The 25,240-nt window shown below is 34.5% G+C and overlaps 1 protein-coding gene across 3 annotated transcripts; it reads right to left on the bottom strand.

Moving 5' to 3' along the window:
• Positions 1 to 191: 191 nt before the first annotated feature.
• NAA35 (N-alpha-acetyltransferase 35, NatC auxiliary subunit) lies at positions 192 to 25,240 on the bottom strand. Of its 3 annotated transcripts, none has more exons than XM_062600565.1 (23): positions 25,165 to 25,240; positions 23,596 to 23,729; positions 22,579 to 22,612; positions 20,984 to 21,098; positions 19,744 to 19,818; positions 18,659 to 18,826; positions 17,871 to 17,937; positions 17,481 to 17,524; positions 16,896 to 16,946; positions 15,852 to 15,935; positions 13,976 to 14,090; positions 13,267 to 13,445; positions 12,098 to 12,157; positions 10,886 to 10,992; positions 10,592 to 10,658; positions 9,832 to 9,930; positions 8,379 to 8,557; positions 6,513 to 6,649; positions 5,050 to 5,117; positions 4,658 to 4,798; positions 2,776 to 2,898; positions 1,284 to 1,364; positions 192 to 545 (listed from the first exon to the last, which is right to left on the bottom strand). In XM_062600565.1, exons 2-23 carry the CDS (start codon positions 23,717 to 23,719, stop codon positions 486 to 488), a joined length of 2,178 nt encoding a protein of 725 aa, XP_062456549.1. In that variant the 5' UTR covers positions 23,720 to 23,729; positions 25,165 to 25,240; the 3' UTR covers positions 192 to 485. The 3 variants fall into 3 exon arrangements, with proteins under 3 accessions (XP_062456549.1, XP_062456550.1, XP_062456548.1); XM_062600566.1 differs by having other exon boundaries at positions 25,204 to 25,237; XM_062600564.1 differs by lacking the exon at positions 25,165 to 25,240 and adding an exon at positions 24,939 to 25,039.

Genomic DNA, 25,240 nt, shown 5'->3' with positions numbered 1-25,240 from the left:
TTTGGTGCAATTTAAGGGAACAGAAAAAAAAGTGGAAACCTGGATTTTTTCCAAGTGGCTTTGTTCAAAGCAGAATTTCACAAAAGCAGAATTTCACTAAATCAGCTGTGCCAAAGACATAAGGCTGTACTGCATTATTTCTATTCAACCAAAAGTGTATTAAATCCTTAAAATACCATTTTCAGTCAGACTTCATTCATAAAAATGATTTATGATTAAATTGGTAATAAAATCAAATAAGGTACAACATTCTTCAACGCAGTTGATGACTAAAATCAGCTTCACCCGTAGAACATTATACAAACCACTTTAAAACAGCAGTTGTTATTCAGATCATGTAAAGAAGGCAGACTAGAGATATTCCGTAACAGTACTTTTATCCCGGAGATCCCTTTTAGTCTGAGTACAGTACTATATATTCAATCCCACAGCTGGTATCTGACATACAGATTGTGGTTCACATATCCTAACAATAATCTTGTCTTTCAAACAAGCTTCACAACTGGAAAATATTTGTGAGGGGAGAAGTCAAATTCTGGAGGAACCTAGAAGAAAGAGGTTTAAAACATTACACTGAGGTAACACTGAATTTAATTCTCCAACTGGGACATATACTACAGATAAAAACATTTAAAGGTTAATAGATTAAAACAAACAATCTCGGTTCTTAAATCATTTCCAAAAATATTCCAACCCAGGTCTGGATGTGTTCATAGTTCTCCAGTAGTGATGGGCACAAAGTTGAAGAGGGCCAATGTGCTGTTTTAATTCAGAGTGCTCCTTCCTTCCTCCCTGCCTGCCTCAGGCTGTAACTCTGTAACCCCTCTCCTCTTTCTAACCCATATGGCAGCTGCTGATCCTCAAGGCAGCTGTTCTCCCCATTAGGTTCACAACAAGCTGCTGATGCACTGCTACGGAGTACTTCCCTCCTCCCAGCTCTTGAAACATGCCCATGTCTGTATATGCCATCCCACAAACACTCCAATTTTCTTTCCAAGACACTTAGAGGAGGAAGAGTTTTCTGTATTTAAAAATTGAAACAGACGATTTCCAATATCTAAAATTCAATTTTAAAAAAGCATGTATAAAAAAAATGGATTTTGTCACTTCCTCAATTCTTGTAAGAGCTGGAACAACTAACACCTGAATCTACTAATTCAGTTATAGTGGTTTTGTGGTAGCATTGTATATACTACCACATTATATATACTGTATATATAGTATATACTACATTGTATATACTATACTACTATTTACAACCAATTCAACTATCATTTTCTTACCTTCGAGTCTTTTTTATGACCTCCTGCCAACAGCTTCATGACCACAATATTGGGTTTAGCAACTTTTAGAATTCGATTGACCTAAACAGAAAACAGCAATAAAGTTTCAAGGAAAAACACATGATCTCGAATTTATTTTGAGGATAATACTTAGATGTTCACCTACACTAAGAATCCAGTCTTTCTTAGAGTATCAGTTTATTTTAACAGATGCCAAGGCATTTTGGATTACTTTCTAGCCTATCAGTTGGAATAATGAATAGATGGGACATTTATTTTAATAGGCACTTTTTATTCAACAGATCACAGAAACCACTATTTTTCACGCTGATGTTCAAATAACATTAAACTATGGCAGGTTCTGAGGCACTCGTCTGAATAAAGGTTTAGATGGACTCTAGGCATCTATGTTCAAGACTGTAATCCAAACCCTAGGAGAAGGGGCAAGTCAAGTACCAAACAGATGGCTTTTTGCTTGAGAGGTGTGCTCTGGACACACTTGACCTACCTCCAACTACCCTGTTAGCCTCAACTAGCTATCTTTTGCACTGAGATCCAGAGAACAGGCAGGGATTTCTAATCCTGTAACTTTCTTCACCTGCTCAGACATGACAGAATCAGTGTCCTCTTCCCTGCTCCAAAATACAGTCACAAATGTTTTTTCTTAAAATATGAACAAAGAAGAAGAAATTCCTATCCACATCTAAAATCTAAGTGCTGAGAAAACTGTTTCAGGAAAAAAGTGCCAGATTCAAATGCCCTTTTCAGCCTCATGACATCTTTCTCCTCTCATAGGAGGACAAGTGAATTAAAAGGTTACACATAAGCGAGATGCGTCACCTTCTTGTTGAAATTATAGCCCTTTCAGTAAGAGCAAAAAGTGCAGAATAGGTCCAGAAGGTGTATCATTCAAGATGAAATTAAGCTGCTATCTAATTATTAAGACATGCAGCACCGAGAGGTTCTCAAACAGTGAGCGCAACTCAGATTTGGCTATCAAACAACCCACTGTTTAAGCTGTCACCACACCTTAACTGCCTTACTCAGCTTTGCTCAGCTTTTTGACAAAGTACATTTAAGGCACTTTGGATCTCAAGCACATCAAGGTGGCTTCTGCTCAACACGCAGATTTGTCAAATTACCTTTTTAAGGCACTAAACTCTCCCCTTAACACTGGAAAGAATGATAAGGCACCTAACTGGCTTTCCGTTTGCAGATTGGAAGCCAGTGGCTGAACCCATTTTAAGCTGAAGCTCATTTTTAGATACAGCACAAGTCAAGAGTCATACTTCAATTTAAACAGAATAAAATTAGACTTCAATGTCTATTTGTACTGTAATTTTGTATTCTAACATGCTAGCTGTATAAAAGCTTTTATTCAGAGAACAATCTGGACATCTAAATAAGTCTTTCTTTAACTAGAGCCAGCTGAAAACAAATACATTTATTCCATTATTAGCAGCTACTACTTTTTCTGGTATTTCAGTCTTACCTCATGATCTGGATTAGGAATATTCTCAAGAATCATTTTAGCTTGCTGGAAGTGTTTACTAGCTGCCATGTAGAGATCTGATGACTGAGGAGGGGGACTGTATTTATTTAAATCAGACATTTCCTAATATGTTACAGAAATAAATAGATATGTATTAAAATCAATTGCCAACAAATTATATTTTTATCATCTTTTAATCTAAAATAAATTATTGTATTCAAGAAGGTTATGTCAACTAAATACTGTAATATTTTAAGAATAAGTAGTGAAGTTAGAAACATTTATTAAAAATGGCAAATATACAACTACAGTATACTGTTTAATGATTATTTTATAACTCCACAAAATGCAGTGAACATCTGATAACTCTGGTTAAAACAATCACTGTTTTGAACAACTTGCCATTCATTTGCTTTAATAATGCCATAAAGGAGAGAAATTATAGGGAAGAACAGAGGAGTAAAAAAAATGATGATAATTAATCAATTCAAGGTACAATTATAACAAGTGGTATATTGACATTTTTCAAAATTTCATTTTATGTAATTTTGATGCTACAACTTTTTTTCAGAGATGATGACAGGAATAAAGTAAGGATAGTCCACCTTCTACTACAACTGTTCATGATGGTAAGTTACAAGCAATGGCTGACATACAAAACAAAATAGTATAGCTTCAGTCCACAGGGACCTTCAAAATCTCAAAGACTGGCCGCCAGAAATCTGACTAAATTAAACAAGGAAATGTCCACAATTCTGCACCTGAGCCAGAACAATCCCATGCATCAGTACAGGCTTGTAACTGATTGGCTGAATAGTAGGGTTACAGAGAACTACAAGTTGAATATAAGCCAACAGCATGCTCTTAAATAAGGCAGACCTCACACAGGACTACAATAGCAGAAGTACGGTCAGCAGATTGAGAAAGTTACCCTCGTTCTTGATCAATACTTGCACTGTAACACCTGATACAATGCATCCAGTGCTGGGCCACCATTTCAAGAAGTATGCTGAGAAACTAGAGAGCTACACAGATGGCTAGAAGCCTAGTTCACATAACCCACAAGGAAAGCTTAATGGACCTGGACATGTTCAGTTTGACAAGAATGATGCTAACAGGTAATCTAATAGCAGCCTACAACTACTTGAACAGCAGTTACAAAGACAAATACTTCTTTATAATGGTACACAATATAAGAAGGGGGGAACAGGCACCAATTGTTGTTTGGGAGATTCAAACTGGACATCAGAAGGAAAGGAAACCTGTGCAGCACTGAATCAGTTTATCCAAAGAGCATTTAAAAAGAAAAAAGAAATAAAAAACCCTGCATCAGGTTATCCAAAGATACTGGAGAACCTCAATCCTTGAATTTTTTCAGACATGGCTTGACAAAGCCTCAGCTGACCCCAACTACAATGCTATTTCAAAGAGGAAAATGGATGAGATAAACCTCCATATATCCCCTCCAACACACACTTCTGGGATTTAATAATCACTATTTTTGTTTGTTTCATTTTCCTGTTTGCTTGCTGCAAAAACATTCTGCTACATAAACCACAAAAATTTGTCAATAGACGTATAGTAGACTTCATCTGCATGCAAACCAACAAAAGCATCTCAAACTGCCACAGCAGTCCATTATCAACATCTAAAGAGTCTAATTTCAGTAAGAACTGAAAACTACATATTTTCCCACAATATACAAAGATACAACTAAAGCCAGAAGTTCTTGCCATTTTGATTTATATTTTAATATGAACTCCAAGGTGTTAAGGGCTCTTTTTACTGTCTTTTTTACTGTCTAAAACAGGTGAGACACATGATTTTCACATATATGTTACGTATTTTTTAAACGATTTGTACCATGTTTAAGATTACTCACTTTGAACTGCAAATAGTGTACTGGGGGTGGTGTGATAACACTGTTGAATGGAGCAAATCTGTGCTCATACCGAACTTGTTCACTATCCAGTTCGAACTTAGGTTTTCTTACTTTGCCATCCATGTCAAATGCAATCATCGTCTAAATAAGAGAAGAAAGGAACAGACTGCGTATAATTAGAAATGTTTACTTTATACTCTACTTTGCTGTTAGCAAGATGAAAATCTATGATTTATCTTAACTAATAGGAGAGAAAAATTGTAGAAAATTTACTAAATCGTATTATAAACCTGAATTTCATTTTCAGTCCCAATAAGAACAAAGAAGGCGAGCAATGTATACTCAATTTTTATTAACAAATTCAAAGCCATTGTTCAGCACAAATACATTACCTTGTACATCCCAGCACACATATTTTGGTATGCTTGGCTCATGGTGATCTCTCTACTGAGAGGACGAACTGCAAATTTCACATAAAAAGATTTTTTATTCAACGTAAGTACATATAATAGTTTCAAAACAAAACATTTCTTTCACATTTTCAGGAAGTGATACAGTTCTGAAATATCACTAGAAATAATGGAAGAAAACTGAAGCAGAAAATGCATAGCCATCCATGCTCATCAGCTCACCTGACTCCAGATTAAGCAAAATATCTTAAAGTATACCTAACAATTACACGACCGTGACACTGAATACAATGAAATAAATCACGCTGTTAATAGTATTAACATGTCTTGTCACCATACAACCATAAACAGTAATATAAAATTTACAGCTGGTAGTTGAGAGACTTTTGTTTTGCTTGATTTAGGGATTTTTATGAACATTTAAAATTATAAGGTTAAAGTATCATAAAAATGAAGATTTTTATCCTAATAACATTCCTTTAAGCTCCTCTTTAGCTTCCAGTGTTAAACTAGTGTCAAATGCCCCCACATTTGGCAACTTTTTAGATAGTATAAAATATGGTAGTAATTTTCTGAATTTCTCCAGAGAAGTGAATGTAGCTGAAATGATCTGGGGCTGTTCTTAACAAACTGGGGTTCCCTTGAAAGGAAAACACATATAAACACACAAAAATGGAAGAATGAATGGCAAAGAAAGTCATACAGCATCTGCATGGTGTTCATTACTTGCAATGTTAATGCTAAGATTACATCAACATTTCACAGTCATCACAGCCTCCTACGCATGGCAAATATGTATCACATGCAATTTAAACATTGATTTTGGCTTTTTGGTTTCAGGCTTACAGCTCTGACCTCACTGACCCAATGATCTGCTAAGATGTAAGAAAGAATATTTTTATTTTCACTCCTACATATACACACAGAAAGCATGAGATATCTAGAGGAGTTTTTTGCACAATAGGTACTACCACTGAATTGAAATAGGTAAAACTAAGAAACATGCTTAAATATCTTCTGGAGTCAAAGAGAGAATTTACAGAAATATGATCAAAGTTCAGAAAGCTAGCTACAGTCAGACAAGCCATCCTTCTACAGGAATTACAGACTGTAAAAGGCAGTATTTTCACAGATTTTTTTCTTAGCTTGTTAATTACACCTCACAGCATCTGACACATAGTGGAACTGATGGAGGCATGAACATAAACGAGTTGAAAGGCCTATTTAAAAAAATGCAAAAAGACCCCTAGCCAATGAAAAAAATTATTCTGCAGAGACTAAGACATTTTTAGTTAAGATGTCTTACTTTTGGCCTATGTAAACTTTATGATATTTGTCCTATCCACATCAGTGCTGATCCTACTGACTTTGAAGAATTATTTCTTTACTCTGAACAGCTACATGAGTGAAAAAGAAGTCTGAGCTACACTCCACACCTCAGATACCTTTTTTCTTTTTCTTTGTTTTCTTACTACTACGGCCTTTCTGCTGTTCCTCCATTATTCTCTCTTCTGCCATTTGAGAGCTGTCAGCACGGCTCAGTGTTGACATCAACCAGGCATAGAGAAACTCTGATAGATACCTATGGTAGAAACAGTATGCGGCTGTTACATACTAGAAAGCAAAATTTATTCATAATGCACATGTCTTCACTGAATGCTGAGCTGTTTACTCAAAGAACTAATGATAAGGGACACCTTTTAGTGCATGTCTCTTTTTTGATGAAAGTGGATGATGGGTGTAATCAACTGATCATTCCCTGTTCTATTTTTTTAAATAAGATTCCATACATATTCAACACTAGATAGTTCAAGGTATGCAAGTTTCTTTTACTTCACTTAAGTTGAAATTTCTTACTATTCCAAAACCTGTAAGGATCAATTTTTTCTAGAATTTCTCTTTCCCATCCAGCAAATCAAGCATTTAAAAAATGGTAACTAACTTAATGCTATGCTTCTAGTTTTGTTATGAATTACTGTTTTAGGAAACAAGGATAGTATCAATGCATTTCAAGCATTAGTAAACCATGACATCATACAAAAATGCCCACAGGAACGCTACATATACATGCAATCCTTTAAGATTTAAGAGAAATCTTTAAGAACACTTTAAAAAAGAGATTTCCTGTTGAGTAGGAGATATAAATCTCTAGCTTGACTTCAAGCCCAAAGGAATGGGAAAAAGGGAATGGAAAATTACAACATATGAAGAAAAAACACCATATAAGAAGCTATAATTCAGAAAAAAAAAATCTGAGAAATAACGATTCATTGGTAAATCTCTTTTTAAATAAAGGTGGTTTTGTTCTTCACTTACAATGAGATAAAATAGCTGAGTCTACAGTTCTGACGAAGAGCGATCTTACTGAAATGGTGAGGGGGAAATGTGGGCAGGTAAAAATGGTGTATTACTTATAGAATATTGCCATCTTCTGGCAACTGTCTGGAGTATTAATATTCCCATTCAATGTTTAATCCACCGAGGAAACAATATAGAAACAGCTGAAGCCCAGTGAAATTAAGCTTAATATGTAAAGGAATGAGATGCACTGAAATTCAAGTATTTTAAACTAGTCTAACCTCTCAGGAAGAAGGCTGACAGCTTCCTGAGTAAGAGCTTATAGGACGTTTCACAAACACAAGTACAAAAGTACTTCAATGCAGAAAGGTTCAACACTGAATTTTTACTGCTGAATTAAGGATGAACCATCTAGAATCACTTCTTTTGGACCACTCGATCTATTATGAAAAATAATTTAATGTGAAGAAAGGATATGGAAAAAAAAATCTTTTGATTCCACATAGTGTAATTATTTTCACTACAGGCAGGTACCTCTTTAAATATGTTTATAGAATAAGATGTTATTTTTACCTAGTCACCTTTCAGACTACAGTCACAACTTCAAATTTGGAGTTCTCTTTAAAAATGCTAAAGTCCTTAAAAAGATTATTCATGTTGGCAGGACAAAAACAGAAAAGAATAAAGTAGCTAGTTTTAGTTCTGCATTCCCTTATCTGCCAAAAAAGGAATGGTTTTTATCTATTTTCATTAGAAAACACTGTTACAAAAAGCTAAACAATGAGCCAATTACTGTTTCAGAAAAAGTGATTAATAAGTACACTAATCAGTAAGTCTAGAAAAGAGAGTAAGATACTTTTTTCCTGCCTCTAATTCTATGAATAGGTAATCAAAAACATGTTGATCATGTTTGAGATTTAAAATAGTAGTTGAAGTCCTCTTTTAAGTATTTGCAAGTATAGCTCTGTGAGAGCATCCCACCCCCAACAGCTTTCAATGAAGCATCCTCTTACCAATATATGTAGTAATACTCATGCATACTGTAAAGTTCCAATTCAAAGCCACTCAGAAGATATTGTATCATAATACGAAGGTTATGATAAAGGACCCAGGTGCCCAAGCATGCCAAATGTTGCCTTTGCGGTTCCTGCTTCAGTAACATACTGTGAAGTGCTGCATCTACTTTCTCTGCCTAACAAAAAAGAGAGAAAAGCAAACTGTTCAGTTACAGACAGGAAAAGAACAACAACATATGGCTGAAACTGCATTCAAGTTCTGCCAGATATAAATGACACAGATACAAAAAGACAGAAATGTTTTTTCAGATACTGTGGTCTGGAACTGTCACAAATCTGAATTATTAGAATTTATTCACATGACTACAGACAAATGCAGCTGAACAGATTAAAAAATATTTTATGTGGTAATACAGGGAGATAAATTTATTGACCAGCACTAACATCAGTTTTACTAAGTCTTTAATTTAAAGAGTATTTGTTGACCACTAACCAGTCATGTAAGTACTGGAACTCAGGAACCATGACATGCTGTTATGCATTTTACTATACTGAAATTTTTTCTTTTCCAAACTTTGCTGCAATGAAAAACTTACAAGCTGTGTAAGCAAAATCTCACCGTGGCTTACCACAGGAACTATAATACTCGGAAGTCATATTCAGTCTAAAAAATTAACTGCATGGAAGACATGAAACCTCTCATGTTCAGAATATTATTAGTGATACAATCATCCCATAAAACCTGCCGCAAGATGAAAAAAATTCTCAGCAGCAGCACTGCAACAAACTTTCAGGCAAAAAGATAAAATGAAGCACATGCAGATCCTTCCCCCACCAGCTTCAGTTCTTCAATTGTTCTCCTTAGTGGGCTCATCATGGGAAATATCTTCTTATTTCTCACTGTTTAAAAAAAAATACATTTCCAAGAAATGGAAATGTACTTTTCACTGTGGCCTTTCATTTCCCATTCTGGAAAAAACTTCAAAATCAGCAGAATGCATATTTTTAAGAGTTATTACTCATTTTACATGTATTTTTAAAAAACTTATATAATTTTGCAATTTATGTTTTTCATAGCCATAAATCTGAATTTTCAGAAGTGTCTTGTAAACAAGGATCATCAATCTCTCTCTGTTTACAACTTCTCGATTCACAGTTACAAGAAAGAGAGAGTGCAAGCAGTGGAATTACCATGAAATTATAAGACTCCACAGTAGTATTCTCAAAATCTATTTACTGGACAAAATTAATCCAAAAATATAATACCTTTATACACAACAAATGTAACAAAGTTCTTGGATGCATCCTATAAAACTTTCTAGGCTGCATTTTAGGAATCCTTGCTCTAAACATTTTAACAAGGACAAACAGGAGTAGCTTTATCCATCTATAAAATAATACTATATACTCCACTAAGAAAAGCTTGCTGGTCTTCTGCCTAGGACATTACCTCATCCTGGAGAGTGGCAAATTCCTCAAGAATGTGACCTAGTTTATCTCTCTGACGAGCTCTATTGTGTCCATGGATTTGAATCAGACTGCAAAATGGCTGAAAGAAATAAAGTGTAGTTACACACTTTCAAGAAAACTTTTGAGACTACAGGAGGAGTACTATGATGTCTGTTTAGACACCTGATTTATACATCTCTATAAGGAGACTGGTTCCTGAGGCAGTACATACAAACATGCAAACTCTTGGGAGTGATTCAAGAGTTCAACTCTCCGCACATAAGTCAACATGTAATTGCATGAACATCCTGTGAAGAATCTGATCAGAATACAATGCTCAGGGAAGAGAGAGAATTCTTATGATTAAATACATTTTCTTAGATTTTTCAGTGTTCTGCATTTAGTAACTGAACATTCTCAATAGTTATTTTTAATTTTTGAAATATGCATGTAAAAATAATTGTTTATATTAGTGTTATGTATTTGTTTTTCAAAATAAAACTACCTTGTAACAGAGGTAGTGGGTGCAGACTTCTAGTAAAGTCATATTTGTTCATGAAAAATCTAGAAACTCCGTACAGCATACAGACAGGAATAGTTCTATACTGGCTTCTTTAAAACTAATACTTTTAAAATAGCCAAGTTTTAGAATTTTGCTTACATGTTACATGTTTTAATAGAACTGCTCCTATTTTCAGAGGTAAGCAAACCTTGAAAGTGTTCATATAAGCATAAAGGTTCTGTAACTGGGAAAAACTTACCCGAACGCAGTGTGTCACAAAGGAGTCAATATAGTCCTTAGCCTGGTGATTATTATACAGACAACACCTAAAGGGGAAATATCCACACATATACATATGTATATAAATGTCATCAGGCTATATAACACAAAATTCAAAAAGAAACATGAGTGTAGCAATAGCAACTGACTCCTTCATAGAAAGCACTAGTAAGTAGAAGATATGTACATTTTTTAAAGGTCTGTCCTTGCTTTTGTAAATAAATATTTTCATCAGATATGTAAACACACGCAAACCAACTCAAGTTCTACTTACTTTGGAGAAAGTACTGGAGGGCTGACAAAAGATCTTAAAGCATCTTTCACCATATCTTGCATAAGGTGAGTTCCAAACACCTTTTTGTTATCTACCAGGAAAGTTGTCTGAAAGTGAAATTACATCTTTTGAAATAGGTGTTAGAAGTAATGCTTTATAAACTACTAACAGAGCTCTTATGGTATCTATATATTTCAGAAATTTACAAGACCACTTTAAAATTAAAATTGCTCAATTAGGTGTAACGTAATGGACTTGGAAATAGGGGCATACTGAGATTGTCATTTGTGTGGTATTTCCTTAACATTCTATTACTTGTATAAGTCATATATAATGACTTATACATTATATATTGTATATTGTATTATTTTGCATGCAAATGCATGCAAAATAATTTGTTTTGTGAACTTAAAAGAAGATTAATCAGACAGATGCCTCTGAAGATTAACAGAAAATAGGCTATGAAACTTCCCTAAAGACAGATAAAGGTAGAATGGAAAACGAGACTAACACAGTCCCCCTTCTCATTAATCCCTACAAATATTGCTGCTTTCATTGGCCATGTTGGAAGCTCATTCCACTTTCCTCCACAAGTGCAGCACTCCTTTCCTGTACAATTCTTGAGCAGTTGGGGGATTTTCCATCAACTCTATTCATGGTCTAATCAGGATCAAAGGGGAAAAAAAAAAAAGAAGTTCTGATCTTCAGGGACATGCCATCAAAACCAAAACCTCCTATAAGGAAGTGTTTCACTCTGAATTAAGGAATATACTATACAGTTTCAAGGTGAATAAGGCAGTGAGCAGTAAAGTAGTATTCAGTTTTGCCTAACCATCCTTACTGGTAAAACAAAAGAGGGAATCTATATGTGAAATTCAGTCAAGGTAGGGAAGATGAAATATTAACTACTCAGCCCCAAATGAGACAGCATATGGAGAATAATATAAAAATGTCTGTACAAGCCTAGGTTTATAGCATAGAAACAAGTTTAACACTGTCATTTAATCTGTATACATGAACACGATTTGAAAAATAGTATTTGAAATATTAAAAAATAACTCATAAGGATCCATATACCTAACTATGTACAATTTTTTTTTAACAACCTGTATATTATTAAACGATTTGCAAATAATTTAAAACTTGAAACTAGAGGATGAATGCATATTTATGCTGAAAGCATTTCAACCAAAGACACAAACTATTACTTACTTGTAACAGAGATCGTGAAAGAACACAAGGCGATTGCTCACTAAACTCACAGAAAAAGTCCTAATTCACATTTAGGAAAAAGAAGAAGAGTCAGGTTAATACACCAATTTTCTTATATATAAGTATGTGTATATATGTGTGTGTGTGTGTGTGTGTGTGTGTGTGTGTGTATAAAAATATACACACACAATTTGTATGTTTTTATATGCATGTATACACACAAAACACAAACATACCTATAGCACAGCTTGTACAAATTTTAAGAAAATAAGCATGAGTAATTTGAACAGAACAAAACAGTCTATGAAGCTAAAATCTATTTTTTCTGCAATTATCCTTTACTGAATGGCAGATATGCTTCTGAATTTTCTTCTTCAGATGCAACTATAAGAAGGATGTTAATATAAAAAAGAGATACTGTGAAACCACTAAGGTCACAGCAAGACTGAATCAGGCACCCAACAGAACTGCATCAATCAGCGCAAAGTGCTTCATGCAAACACTAACTTTATTAACCTAACATAAAATATGTCAAAAATAAAAGATTTTTGCTTGGTCTTGGAACTTCATCTGATGTAACCATAGCTTTTTCGTTAGTGAAAATGTACATTGTAAAATGTATTTCAAACATCTAAATCTCTTCTAATAAATGTAGGCCCTAACTGAGGGTAGGATTCCGTATTCAGAGAATAACATAAAGCAAGTTCTTAGCTTTATCCCTCTTCAAGAAAAAACATGCTCAAACGTGTTAAGTGCTTGCTTGGATTACAGACACAGATGTAAAATATTGCTTACTGAATCTGAAAAATCAGGAATATAGCAAAGACTTACACCCTGCTACTAAAGATGCAACTCTTCAGTCAGAGAAAAAAGAACTGCAAGAAAAGAAACTTGTGCTTCCCCACTGGCATAAGTTACTGTTATTATTTAACAGGTTATGGGAAAAATGGGATATTCAAGAGGGGAAAAGGTTGTTGTCAAGAAGAGAAAAATATGAAGTACCTGGAAAGACATCAAACTCTGAAACTGCACCACAACAAGAAATATGAAAAGATTTATGCAGACAGTTCAGTTTCTCTCCAGTGAACGAGCATATCTGAAATGATTCTTCCAAAAGTCAGTTTTTAAGATCTGATACGTGACTATAAATGAGAAAGATTCATGCTTACCAGTATACAGTGCAAATTAGTTAAGTTGACTACCTCACAAACAGTTTTTATCCGATCTATTAGTTTGGAAAAATAGTTGACCATTTCTTCTCTTTTTATTATTTTTGCGTATCGAGGGAAAGTTGGAGGCAGCAATCTTTGATTAACAAGGGGCTCAAAGCCCATCATAATAGGATGATCTGAAGAGGAGGAAAAAAAAAAAGAGAGAGAGAGAGAGAGAGAGAAAGAACAGGCATGTAATCTGTGGAACTCACTTAAAACTTAAAAGTATAATAAAGTCACTCATTTGGCTCATTTGGCCAAAATAAGTGATGCAGGTAAGCATTTCCAAAACTGATAGAAAAAGCTTCTTTTTAATTAACAGTTAATTTATGATCACACTAATTACTCAACTGAGATAATGACAACTATGGAAAATTGTCAAAGATGATATAGACAGTTATGTGGTACTCTTCTTATCAAACACTGTACATGCTGATTTGGAGTGCAATGCACTTAAAAGTTCAATATTATCTCTGACTTTGAAGGAATAACACTGCTTTCAGAGAAATTAAATTAAGATCAAACAACGCACATTTTTTTCCACAGCTTGCATAAAAATGTATTACTAGTTCAAAATAGATAGTGATAAAAAAAAAAACACTTTAATATTAAAGCTTATTTAAAAAGCGTATTTAAGAAAGAAAAAAAAAGAAAATGTGATACACACCTCCCTTAGTGGTATCATTCTGTGCCTGGATACCATGATGTAATGAATTGTGAATGGCAGAAAGCAGGTCAGCTGCTTGAGTCATTAGTTTCTGAGCTTCTGCAACTGCACTTGTCTGAAAGGCAGAGAGAAGCTGTTCATATATTTTATGAATAAACATATTTTGACAATAGAACTCATTTTAATTTTAAATAAAGCATCACATCCAAATTCTACTGTCTGTACACAAATAGTTTTGAACAGATTCTTGTATTTATAAAAAAGTGTTTATATTTCATATATTGATAAATTTACAACATAATATTTTTTGTAATCAGATAACCCTTAACAGTAATTATAACTGAAAATACAGTATATACTATGTACAACTTCTCTACTTTTGACTTTGTAGAGTTTAAAAAAAAATACACTTCTGCCAAATGAAGCACCCTAAACAGAAAAATACTCTTCCAATATTAAAAAATGAAGAATTCTTGATAATATAGATGGAACACATGCAATCAAGTGGTACCAAGTCACTATACAGGATTAGAAAATTCCAAACGTCAATTAGAAATCTTTTTAGAGATCATTATCTGCTGACATATTGAATTTTCTGACATCAGTTGAACTCAAACCTGTCAGTGTAACAAGGTACTGTTTAAAATCGTTTTTCACAGAATAAAAAACTTGTTTCAAAAATACAGGATTAGCACTCCCTGACAGAACTTTAAATATTTAATATTAAAGGTAAAATTGAAACATCATGAGTTTAAGAAAAAAAGAGGTTTGAAACCCCCTGAAGATCCAATAAAAGCTGAGCCAAAACAGTCTGCTGCACTTAATAATGAACTCTGCATAAAATATATCCCTCTATTATAACCTCACAGATCTACTACAAGAATAAGTTGCTAAGCAGATTTAAATGAAATCAGTCATCTATGAAGTAAATAACTTACAATGTAAGTAATCAGATTAGCTAAATTAAGATAATCTGATTTTGTACAAATCATTAACTCATAGAAGTTAATGCAGACAGAATTTTGTCATAGATTACTGTAGTTCACTTCCGTATCAGTTTGATGAAGACTTTATTTATACTACAAATGGTTACAGTGAGAATACAATTATTCTTAAGTGCTCAATCTCTTTTCCTGTGACATTGATTTCTCCCAATGACGTTTGGACCGGACTTGCATTCTCATGAAGGTCTTTTAAATTGTTCAATACACAGCTGCTCCAACAGCAAAGTATATCGGAGTGATGAACTTAAAGCCAGCAAGCAAGAAGCTTGTTTATTTATGAAAATGGAAATAGAATAATAAGAGGCAATGATTTGCTGTTTTATATATATAAACAATTAAATAGAAAGTTCAGTCTCATCCAACCCATGGGATTCTACCTTTTTTGCCCTGAAACAAGCGGTTCCCTGCCTCTTGAACACTTGCAACGCGATGTTCAAAGGAGCTAGTAAATTATGCATAGAGCTGTTACACGCCTCTTCTGTATACCAACGACATCTGGATACAAACTTGATACCCACATGAAAAGAAGAGCTAAAGATTACCTACAGATGGAGGAAGTATTGCTCAATGTCTGAGACAGAACTTGAGAAAGAAAATTTTTTCTTGTGTAGATGAAAAGAATAATCCAAAATTTAAGTGTGGTATAATCTATAATGTGCCTCTCTACAAGGCCATATTAATGTCATCCAATGTCCTTCCCCGTGCTTTCTTAAAAACTGAAAGAAAACTTGAACAGCAACTATTGTAAGGCTTTACGCAACCCTTTACTTGCAGCAACATTAATTCAAATCTACAGAATAACTATTTTATCTTAGAAAAGTATATGTATTACAGAGTCATATTGTGATGACAGAAACATCAAATGAATGTACCTCTTTTTTGGTAAATGCTATAAGAACAGTCAGTAGTACTCGGGTAAACTTAACTCTGCTGAACACTGCCAAACACTGTTGATGCTATAATAAAAAAAACAAAACAAAACTACAAATTAGTAAAAAATACTCATAAATTTCTGACACTTATTAGAAGACAATCTTTCATAAACTTGACAAATTTTGCTCTCTAGTCTCTACAAATACAGTATCCAGTTTAACTGTGAAGAAAAACGGATCACGTAAGTTATAGAAGAAATTCTTATTTCTGAGAGACTGCTGTCAGAAAATTACTAACACAAAAAAACAAAGACAGATATACTAGATAAATCTACAACCACTGTCTTGATATGCCAATGACACTCAAATTTCAGATCAAATGACCAGTCAGAAAACTACAATAAAAAACCAATTTCCTCTCCCTGCCCTTTTTTTTTTGTTTGTTTGTTTTTTTGGTTAAAGATCTATATTAAAAAGTTATTTCTGAAGAAAACACAATTAGGAAAAGACAACCATGCTTTTCTAAGTCAACAATTCCCACTCCTTCTGGAAGAATCTAATAATTAGGAAAAGACAACCATGCTTTTCTAAGTCAACGATTCCCACTTCTTCTGGAAGACTATACACTGCTTCCACCTCCTCCTACCTTCTCCCTGGACAGGGAGGCTACTAGCAGCAATAAAAGCTGCTGCTAAGGAACTGAGAGGAAAGAACAGTATAGTTAAAACCTTCTGCTTTGCTGATGTTTTTTTCTTGAGAGGTAGGCAGAGAAATGGCAGCACTGCAGAAGCATTACTGTCTTGCTATTAGGACAGACTGAGAACTCCTGACCCTTCAGCACATAAAAGCCAATCTACTAGCCTGGGCTATGCTCAGAGCTATAAAGTTTAGAGAAGCTCAGATATGGCTACAATGGTGACAGCCCTTTATTGGTGACACACTCATTTCTCAAAGCCAGGAGATGTAATGATATACTAATTCAAGTAAAGTAACGATGTACTAATTTATGCAAACCAGCAAAAAATATTGCAAAAGATTCGTTACTTCAAGTTCAACTTCTGGATCTCTCTCTTCTCCTTGTCGACTTCGAGTGCTCTGAAAAAGTAAAAGAATTGGGAACAACTCACTAATAATTGCAAATCAGAAGCTACTGGTATAAACCTTTTCCCCCCTCCAAAATATCCGTCCATTAAATATCCTTAAAAATCAATCTTCAAGTTCAAATTCAGAACTTCCATACAGTAATGAATCCAATTTGCAAATACATGAGGAGATGATAACAACATTTTATACTGTAACTTGTGGCAAAGGAAGGTTAAATAAGTTCTTCAGCATAACAGGATATGCTTGCATAAGAGCTAATAATTAATCATAGGTTTTCTGTGCCCCAGCCCAGTGTTGTCTATTGCATCATCACTCCATCCCACCACTAATGAAGCAACAATTAACCTATTTAAAAAGTCTGAAGAGAGGTACAACATTAGCTACACAAACCATTATGAAAATTCTTCAGAAAACATTTTTAGAGACAGAAAAATCCTTTCTTCTTCACAGTGAATAATAAAACCCAATAACTCTATTTTAAACAAACTTCAGATGTAAGGGACTAGGCAAAAGTGACAGAAATACCTTCACTCTTCTTTGCATGTCATCTTCTACATCTTTTAGCATACCTGAAAAAGGTAAAATACAATTAAAAAGATGAGTTATTTCTAGATGCACTTAGTATCCAGTGTATCACTTAGTGCAAAAAAGATAAGTGTTGAATTAATTACTCAAGTGCTTTATCATTAGCACTTATAAGGGGGAGGGGAAGAAACAAGAACAAAACAAAACGAAGAAACACAAACCTTTTCTTCAAGGAAAAATAATTTTTTTTAAAGCCAAGCCACATTTTCAAAAGATTAATACAAAACATAACATCTGAGATTCCCACTTAGCCATTAGATTTGGTTCACGCCAACATGCTTAAAAGAAAAACACACTACCAGACAGACATATACAAAGCATAAATTGTACCTGTAACTCTAAGATCTGTCACACTGTTAGCCATTTTAAATCCGTAAGTCATTGACTGAAAATCTTCCTAAAAAAATAAAAATTGAAGAAGCAAGTTTTAATGAAACATAGAAAGTAATAATTACAGTTTTAAGGGTTGTGTTTTTTAAAAAAAACTACACCAAGCATGAAACAGAAATTCAGTATTATTTTCTGCATCACTGAACACACCCAAGGTTTTGGTGACCGTCCTGCATAAATCCAGCTTGGAGTAACTATTTTTTGCATACATCCTTAATGCCGGGGTGCCCTTTAACAGTTGTATCATAATTTGTATTTAGCATTCTCCAATCAAAATGTTTCAGGAACTATAGGTATCTAACCAATTTTAAACATAGTCAGTGAGAAGTAACTTGTCCAGGGTCACAGGGCACAGAAAAATAGACTACTATCCCACAGCTAAAAGAATATTTTAGACAGAAGACAACCATGCTTATCTGAAGTAGAAAATCCAAAATTGAACAAACAAAAAAAACCCAATTTCAAGTTATTAGCAACAAAATTTGCCTTGTTTCTCAAATAGATTAAGTGGCTCAAATATTCATGTAAAATACAGAAAAGAGCATTTAACATGTTTATTTAATAAAACCGCATTTTATTAAATTTAATAACTTGCTGAGGATGAATTGTTTCTCCTATATTAGCCTCTAATCAAACAGTATTAAATTTCTCCAATACTCCTTTTTTACTTGTATTAAGGAATCTGAGTATGTGTTAGATGTTTAACCACAGGATATATTGAAACATACCTCCTCAAAAACAGCTGCTTTGTTAACTTTTTCTCTGGCAATGTCACAGATTTTTAGGATTCCCAGAGCAAAAGCCTTCATAGCAGGATCTTCTATGAAGTCTGGATTATGAATATAAAGGCAAGTGAATACCGTCTGTGCCAAGGAATGCCCTTCTAACCATGTTATCTAGGGAAAAGAAAATTAAATGCTTTATTTTTGAGAGACAAATACTCACTTTTATAGCTCCACTCTTTTCCTATCTTACTCCTGCTTCAGTTTTTGAGCAAGTTCATATCATGCAACCTTCCATCCAGCAAAAAGAACCAGAAAGCATCACCTGTCCTTTAACCTTTCCTCATTTGCTGGCTGTGGAAGGTAGTAAGTTTCTGAACTCTAAGCAGTATCAAATCCTGGTGCTGGGTAAACCTCCTCCACAAAATTCAGCCACTAGCTCTGGTCTTTGTGACTCAGACACGACACTAAACTATCACATCATTAGGTTTGTAAACTTGCTCTACATAAAAAAGTTATTAAAAATGTGAGTATGAAACAATTCAGTGGTAATCAGTGCGTTCTTTTCTACATTTGGTATTTTCTTTTTCACAGTCCCCTCTTACTACTTTCATGCTGCTATAAACTACAAAGCAATTTAAAACATGATTTCTATCTTGAGATAGCATGAAACATAGTATGATCAGATTTCTAACACAACCAAAGTTCTTTTAAAAAGAAATGGTCAACAGAGGAACTGTGTTACACCATCTCAAACAGAGTGACCTTTATATGACCTTTTTGTGAATACACTAATTTGAAATATTGTTTTACAAATTGAGATATTTTTTGAAGTCATTTTAAAAAGCATCTGAAATCATTCTGTATCGCACACAGAGGGAACTAAGACACATACATAGCAAAAAAATCAAGTAACTGACAATTTAGATAGTATCCACTACAACAATTAAAATTAGAACATGAAGTACATTTTTTGTATTCAATGGAGTTTTCTTAAGTGCTGCTCTTTTTTTAAATGTACTTTTTACTGTGTTAAAAAATTACATTTTGAAAGCATAAACATTAAACATTAAGAGAAGTGAAATTCTTACCAAACAACAAAAACATGTATCCATTACGCCTATTAACTCAGGTGAGGTCAGTTCCTTTATTTTAATGGTTCCATCCTTAGAAAAGGAAGAAAAAAGAAAAACCAACAGAATATGTGAAACAACAGGCAAAATGCAAATTATTTTGTATAGTAAAGAAGGAAGCTACAATTTGACTAAGACTTGAGATTATCTGTATTCCAGTAACTTTACCAATCAGCTTCATAATTTGTGTTAACAATTCTAAAGTAGTTTGCTTTTGAGTCATAATGTTGAATATGTAAAGGCACTGTCTAAAATGTAGAACTATTCAAAGGGAAAGCAAGAATGAAATTTCTGATTTATGAGTAGCCTATAGGTTTAAAACCAGTGAAACTGATAACACTTAGTCACAAGAAAACCCCTACAATCATAAGGACAGGACAGGACAGGAAAGGAAAAAGAAAACCAAAAAAGCAAGCAATAATATGTAGCACCCGTTGTTCAAAGAGAATTTTTTATACTGCAACAGCTTGTGCAGCGTTCTACAGCTTTCAAGGTCAGAATCAAGAAGGCAGCCATCTTACTTCTTTCATTTTATTTGTTCAATGTGTGCAAATCTGCATCAAGAATTAAAAGACAAGGCTTCTCTTCTAATCCATTCAAAGTACCACTGTAAAAAAGGTATTTCTCTCCGAGTGTATCATTTTTCCCAAAGTAACAGATGGAGAGTCTTTCAAATTCCATTCACCAATTCATTTGAATCACATATCAGAACTTAATCATTACTGTCAATGGTTATGGGTATCCTGTAACTTTTGTTGAATTAGCTGGCTTCTGTTCAATGCTAATGAACTGACAATCGCATTAATTTACAGTTGAGTTAATTTAAAGCTTTTGTACAAAAGCTAGTTTTCCTTCAGCTGAAAGAAGGGTTAACCAATACATCTTCATGTAAAAATCACATTTTAGGGAAACTTGGGGTGATTCATAGCATTGTTTCTGAAATGGATTTATTTATAGTATTAATACTTAAAAAATTTATAATACTTTTTGTTGGGAGAATTAGTGATGAAGTAGGTTACAAAGAAGGAAAATACCTCAAGCATTTCTTGGCTATCCAAAATAAAAAAGGACAAAAACAATTTTATGTAAATATTGAAAACATTTATTATGCTGAATTGTATTTAACTACAATTTGATTAAACTATGTATTTTTACAGACAGTAAAAAGGCAAAAATAGGAAAAAAAAATCACACAAACCTTGATAGCTTGCTCAAAGTTAAGAACTTTTCTATTAACTTGGTTTCCAATCATACCAGCATCCATCTTGGGATCCATCATTTCAATTGCAGACATGGCTTCAAAAAGACCAAAACTAAAGACACAAATACAAAAAAGTTCTAAATTAAAATTTTCATTTTATTTTATTTTATTTTTTACAAAACAATCTTCATATAGCAATGTACAAGAACATACGATGGCAAACTGACTACACTGATTTTTGAACATTAATATTGATCTTGAGAAGGCACAATTTTCAGGACTTTGAGGATCTCAAAAAGCATCTGAAAAATGAAATGCCTAAAAATTCTTAGCCTTTTCGTAGCTGAAGAACATTCCCCAAATATCCCATTACTAAATCTACATGTGTTTGTGCTTATATACCTCTTAAAACATAGCACCCTTTTAGAAACCTGGGATTATGTAACCTTGATAAGGTTCATTAACTGAATAAGCTGTTCTTTATTCTACTATAGCCAAAGAAATGAGAAAGATTGTGTTCCCTACACACTAATGACAACATACATATTACACAACTACATATCAAATACATCAACTGTGTTTAAAATGGGCAGTTTTAAAAAAAACCAACAAAAAACAGCATGTAAAAATATAATCTATTGTAGTCATAAAGCACGTAAAATTTTGCAGAAGAGCTGTTCAATGAAGGCAGGCCCACAAAAGAAGGAAAACGGTGCCTCTCTTGCAGCATATGTGATACTGAACAGATCTTTGCACAAGCCTTTACTGCATAGAGAAGGTTACTGCAAAATGCACATTCCAACTGTTTGAAGTATCTTTATTGGAAAAGGCACACTTACATATGAAATTGCATCTTGAAAATATACCTTGATTCTACTGAGTAAACTACTTGGTCACACCCTTGCACAAATGTTTTTAAACAAACTTGCATTTAATAATGTGGTTCTGTTTTCTGTTATTTGCGCTAACTCAGCACCTTTTTCTTTTGTAGGTCAACACATCCACAAAGCTAAACAGTTTCCTTTTTCTTTAAAATATTTTAATCTCACTTCATATTTTAATGACAAAACACACTCTGCAAGACAAAACATACACTTTTTTTAAGTAGACTTCTTAATCTGTAGACCACTCAGCTTCTATTTTGGCATGACATTTTAGCATTCGTTAAGCTATGTAGACTGCTTATTCTAAACCTGCTAGAAACATTTAAGGTAACTGAATGAAAAGCTTAGAGTGTTTACTGCCTTTTTGTGTAAAAGTATGCCTGTGTAAAATACTCAGCAGGTTCATCAGTTTCAACACAACTGATGATCAGATATATTGTACAGTTCTAATGTTTGTATTGAAACTAACTGAACTTAAAATGCAACGGTATATTGGCACTACAAAAATGTTCTGCATTCATACAGTTGCTTTGTTTATGTACTGCTGAAGATGAATGTTATTTTGAATTGTGTCATTTTAGCTGTTTTATTTAAAGTAGATGTTTAAAAAAAGCTTAGCTGGTACTCCATGACTTGTTCACTGGTTAGCATTAGTACATATGCACTAATCCCACCTGAAAAACAGAACTATCCAAACAGCATACTTACAGCTTGTCATGAAGGAGTTCTCCTAACTTCAGTTCTACGAAAGAACACAATAGAATAAACAATTACTACAAGCCCTCTAAAACAACTTTTCCAAGGTAAGTCATATTGCCCAAACTACCTTTTGCTAGAAGAAGAGCCCAACATACATGAAATTTCTACTCCACCTTTATTTGCTTTTTTCTTAAAGCACTTTCAAAACTGAAAGCCAAAAAAAAAAAAAAAAAAAAAAAAAAAAAAGGTTTCTGCAGTCTTTCCTCTGCCCTCTCCATTATTCAAGCAGTTGAAATTTAAAATTACCAAAAGTAGAATCTGAATAGCCTGGAACACAGGACAACAGTTTTCAGGCTCGTTTATGCAGATATCTACTTTTTTTCCAGGGAAGATGTTTATTAAAAAGCCTGCTCTTCCTCATTGTTTTTCATGGAGCTTTTAGATTTACTTCACGGTGTACAAATCATAAATCACTAATATAAGCAAATCCTTCAGTGGTATAAGAAACTGTGTTTATTGTAGAACTTTTTGTGTGTGGTAACTTACAGTTTTATAGCTGTTCTCCCCAAACATCATCATAAAAATCATTAAAAAAATAAAATGACTGCTAGAATAAACTAAGTAACAATAACAGCATTAGTTAGTAATGGCACTGTTTAAAGGAAAGTGTAACTGGTTCACAGTGACTTGAATGCATATTATCTCCTCTGAAATTCAGGTTTACTTCAAAGATGAAAAATGATGCACTGACCAATTAAATGAACACAGCATTGGGTCTTATAGATCCAAAAAAGTTACAGAGAATTAGACTGATGATTCTGCAAGGATGAATGAGGCTTCCATTTAGGAAAAGAGGAGAAACCTTTGCAAGGAAAAGACAGACAGAATGGAAAAAGACCAAGGGAAAAAAAAAAAGGTAACTTGACTAAAGATAGCATATTTATATAAACTGGAAGAGCAAGCAGCATCTCTGCTCAGTCCTCCAAAAGATTCCACTTTTCTCAAAATCCAAGTAGCACAACTCACCTCTACAAGCCTCTTCAAAATCGTGGGTTATATCTATCCAGCTTGTATTACTCTTTTCCATCTTGTCAGGTATACCAAGTTCCCATCCTGAATCATCATCTTCTGCTGAAGCTTTCATAACCATGATATTCCACCTTCAAATTTGTATCAGAAAAACTGCATATTATGAACAAGTTAATGAAAATGTTTCATGGGAATATTTTTTTTTTAATCATAAGGGGGAAAACTGAAACAAACTAATTTGATTTCATTTAAACAGCTGTTAAATGCAAACACACCAAAAAATTTATTCTAAAAATTCTTATAAAAAATTGTTCTCTTATTCACAGTTTTCCTTCAACCAGCTTATAGGTTCACAAAAGCTAAAGGCAGCAAAACTTTAGGAGTAGAGGTCCATAAAAAAATGAGCACATTCAGCATGGAAATACAAAATAACCTCAGAAAATCCTCTTTACGAGATAAGTATCACAATTTATTTTTTGATGTCCTATACTAATGGAAATACGCATCTCCTCCCACTGCTGTGTGAAAAGCACTAAAAAGCAGGAACTGTAACACTGACCACACACAGGTTAGGAGCACAAAGTGTATCAAAACAAATTTGTGAAAATGAGTACATTTTCTCTGACTTCTTAAACTGAAAGTAGTATCTACATTAACACAGCAATATGAAGTAATTTCAGCCTGGTACATAATTTTTAAACTAACTGCACCGAGTAATCATTTCTAACAGATTTTGTACTCAAGACAGGTGGAGCAATCCTGAAAAAATTTAGCATTTTGTTACTCCATCGGAGTTAGGCATATAAGCCTAAGCATTTATAAGAGAAAGGGGAATAATAATCCGTATTTTGTTTTCTTCTCTTCTTCCTTCTCCAGTATTGTGTTAGAGATCCTGGAAGAGCCTCTATCAATGAGACCTGAAAGCTTTAAAGAGCTTAATCAAAGAAAACGTTGAAGTTTTAAATAAAAGTGTACACCAGTCCTTCCAAGCATAGAAAATTAACAAAAAAAAGAGGTGAATCAAAACAGTTTTTTTTACAACTCGTGTAGAAGTCCCTTTCCAAAAGTAATATTCAGTTTCCCCTCCGCTCATGTCAACACTTCACTAGTTCTCAAATGACCACAGAAACTGACACTCTCAATGGGCCGGGATAAGGAAATATGTGGAAAGTCAGTTAAAAAGAGCAATGATCACACTTTATTTTATTAAAAGGAGAGCTGGCAAAGGCAGCCCCCCTCGGACTTCCTCTTCTCGCAGACCGCCTGCCCCGACACCCAGCAGAGCCGGGGCCCACACCCTCCCTCCTCGCCGGCCCCGACCAACGGCCCCCGCAGCTCACTGCGGCCTATTTGACGGACGGGAGCGGGCGGGCAGCTCCCCAGCTCCGGGAGCCGGCCCCGGGCTCGCGGGCGCGCTCCTTCCCTGCCTCAGCGGAACCGGCTGTGCCCGGAGCGCCGGTGAGGCGCGGCGAGATCGGGAAGGCGGCGGCCGCCGCCGCCGGCCAGGGCCTGAGGAGCGGTCGTTACCCACTCCCCGCGCGCGCGGCGCTGCGGCCGTTGCCTCACCCACAGCGTCGCCCCGGTACCGCGCGCACCGCACCGCACCCGCTGCCTCCCGCTGCCTCCTGCCGCCGCTGCCGCC

This window comes from Rhea pennata, chromosome Z (genome assembly GCF_028389875.1).
Source record: "Rhea pennata isolate bPtePen1 chromosome Z, bPtePen1.pri, whole genome shotgun sequence".
Taxonomy (NCBI): Eukaryota; Metazoa; Chordata; class Aves; order Rheiformes; family Rheidae; genus Rhea; species Rhea pennata.
This window is presented reverse-complemented; position numbering and strand designations above follow the sequence as displayed.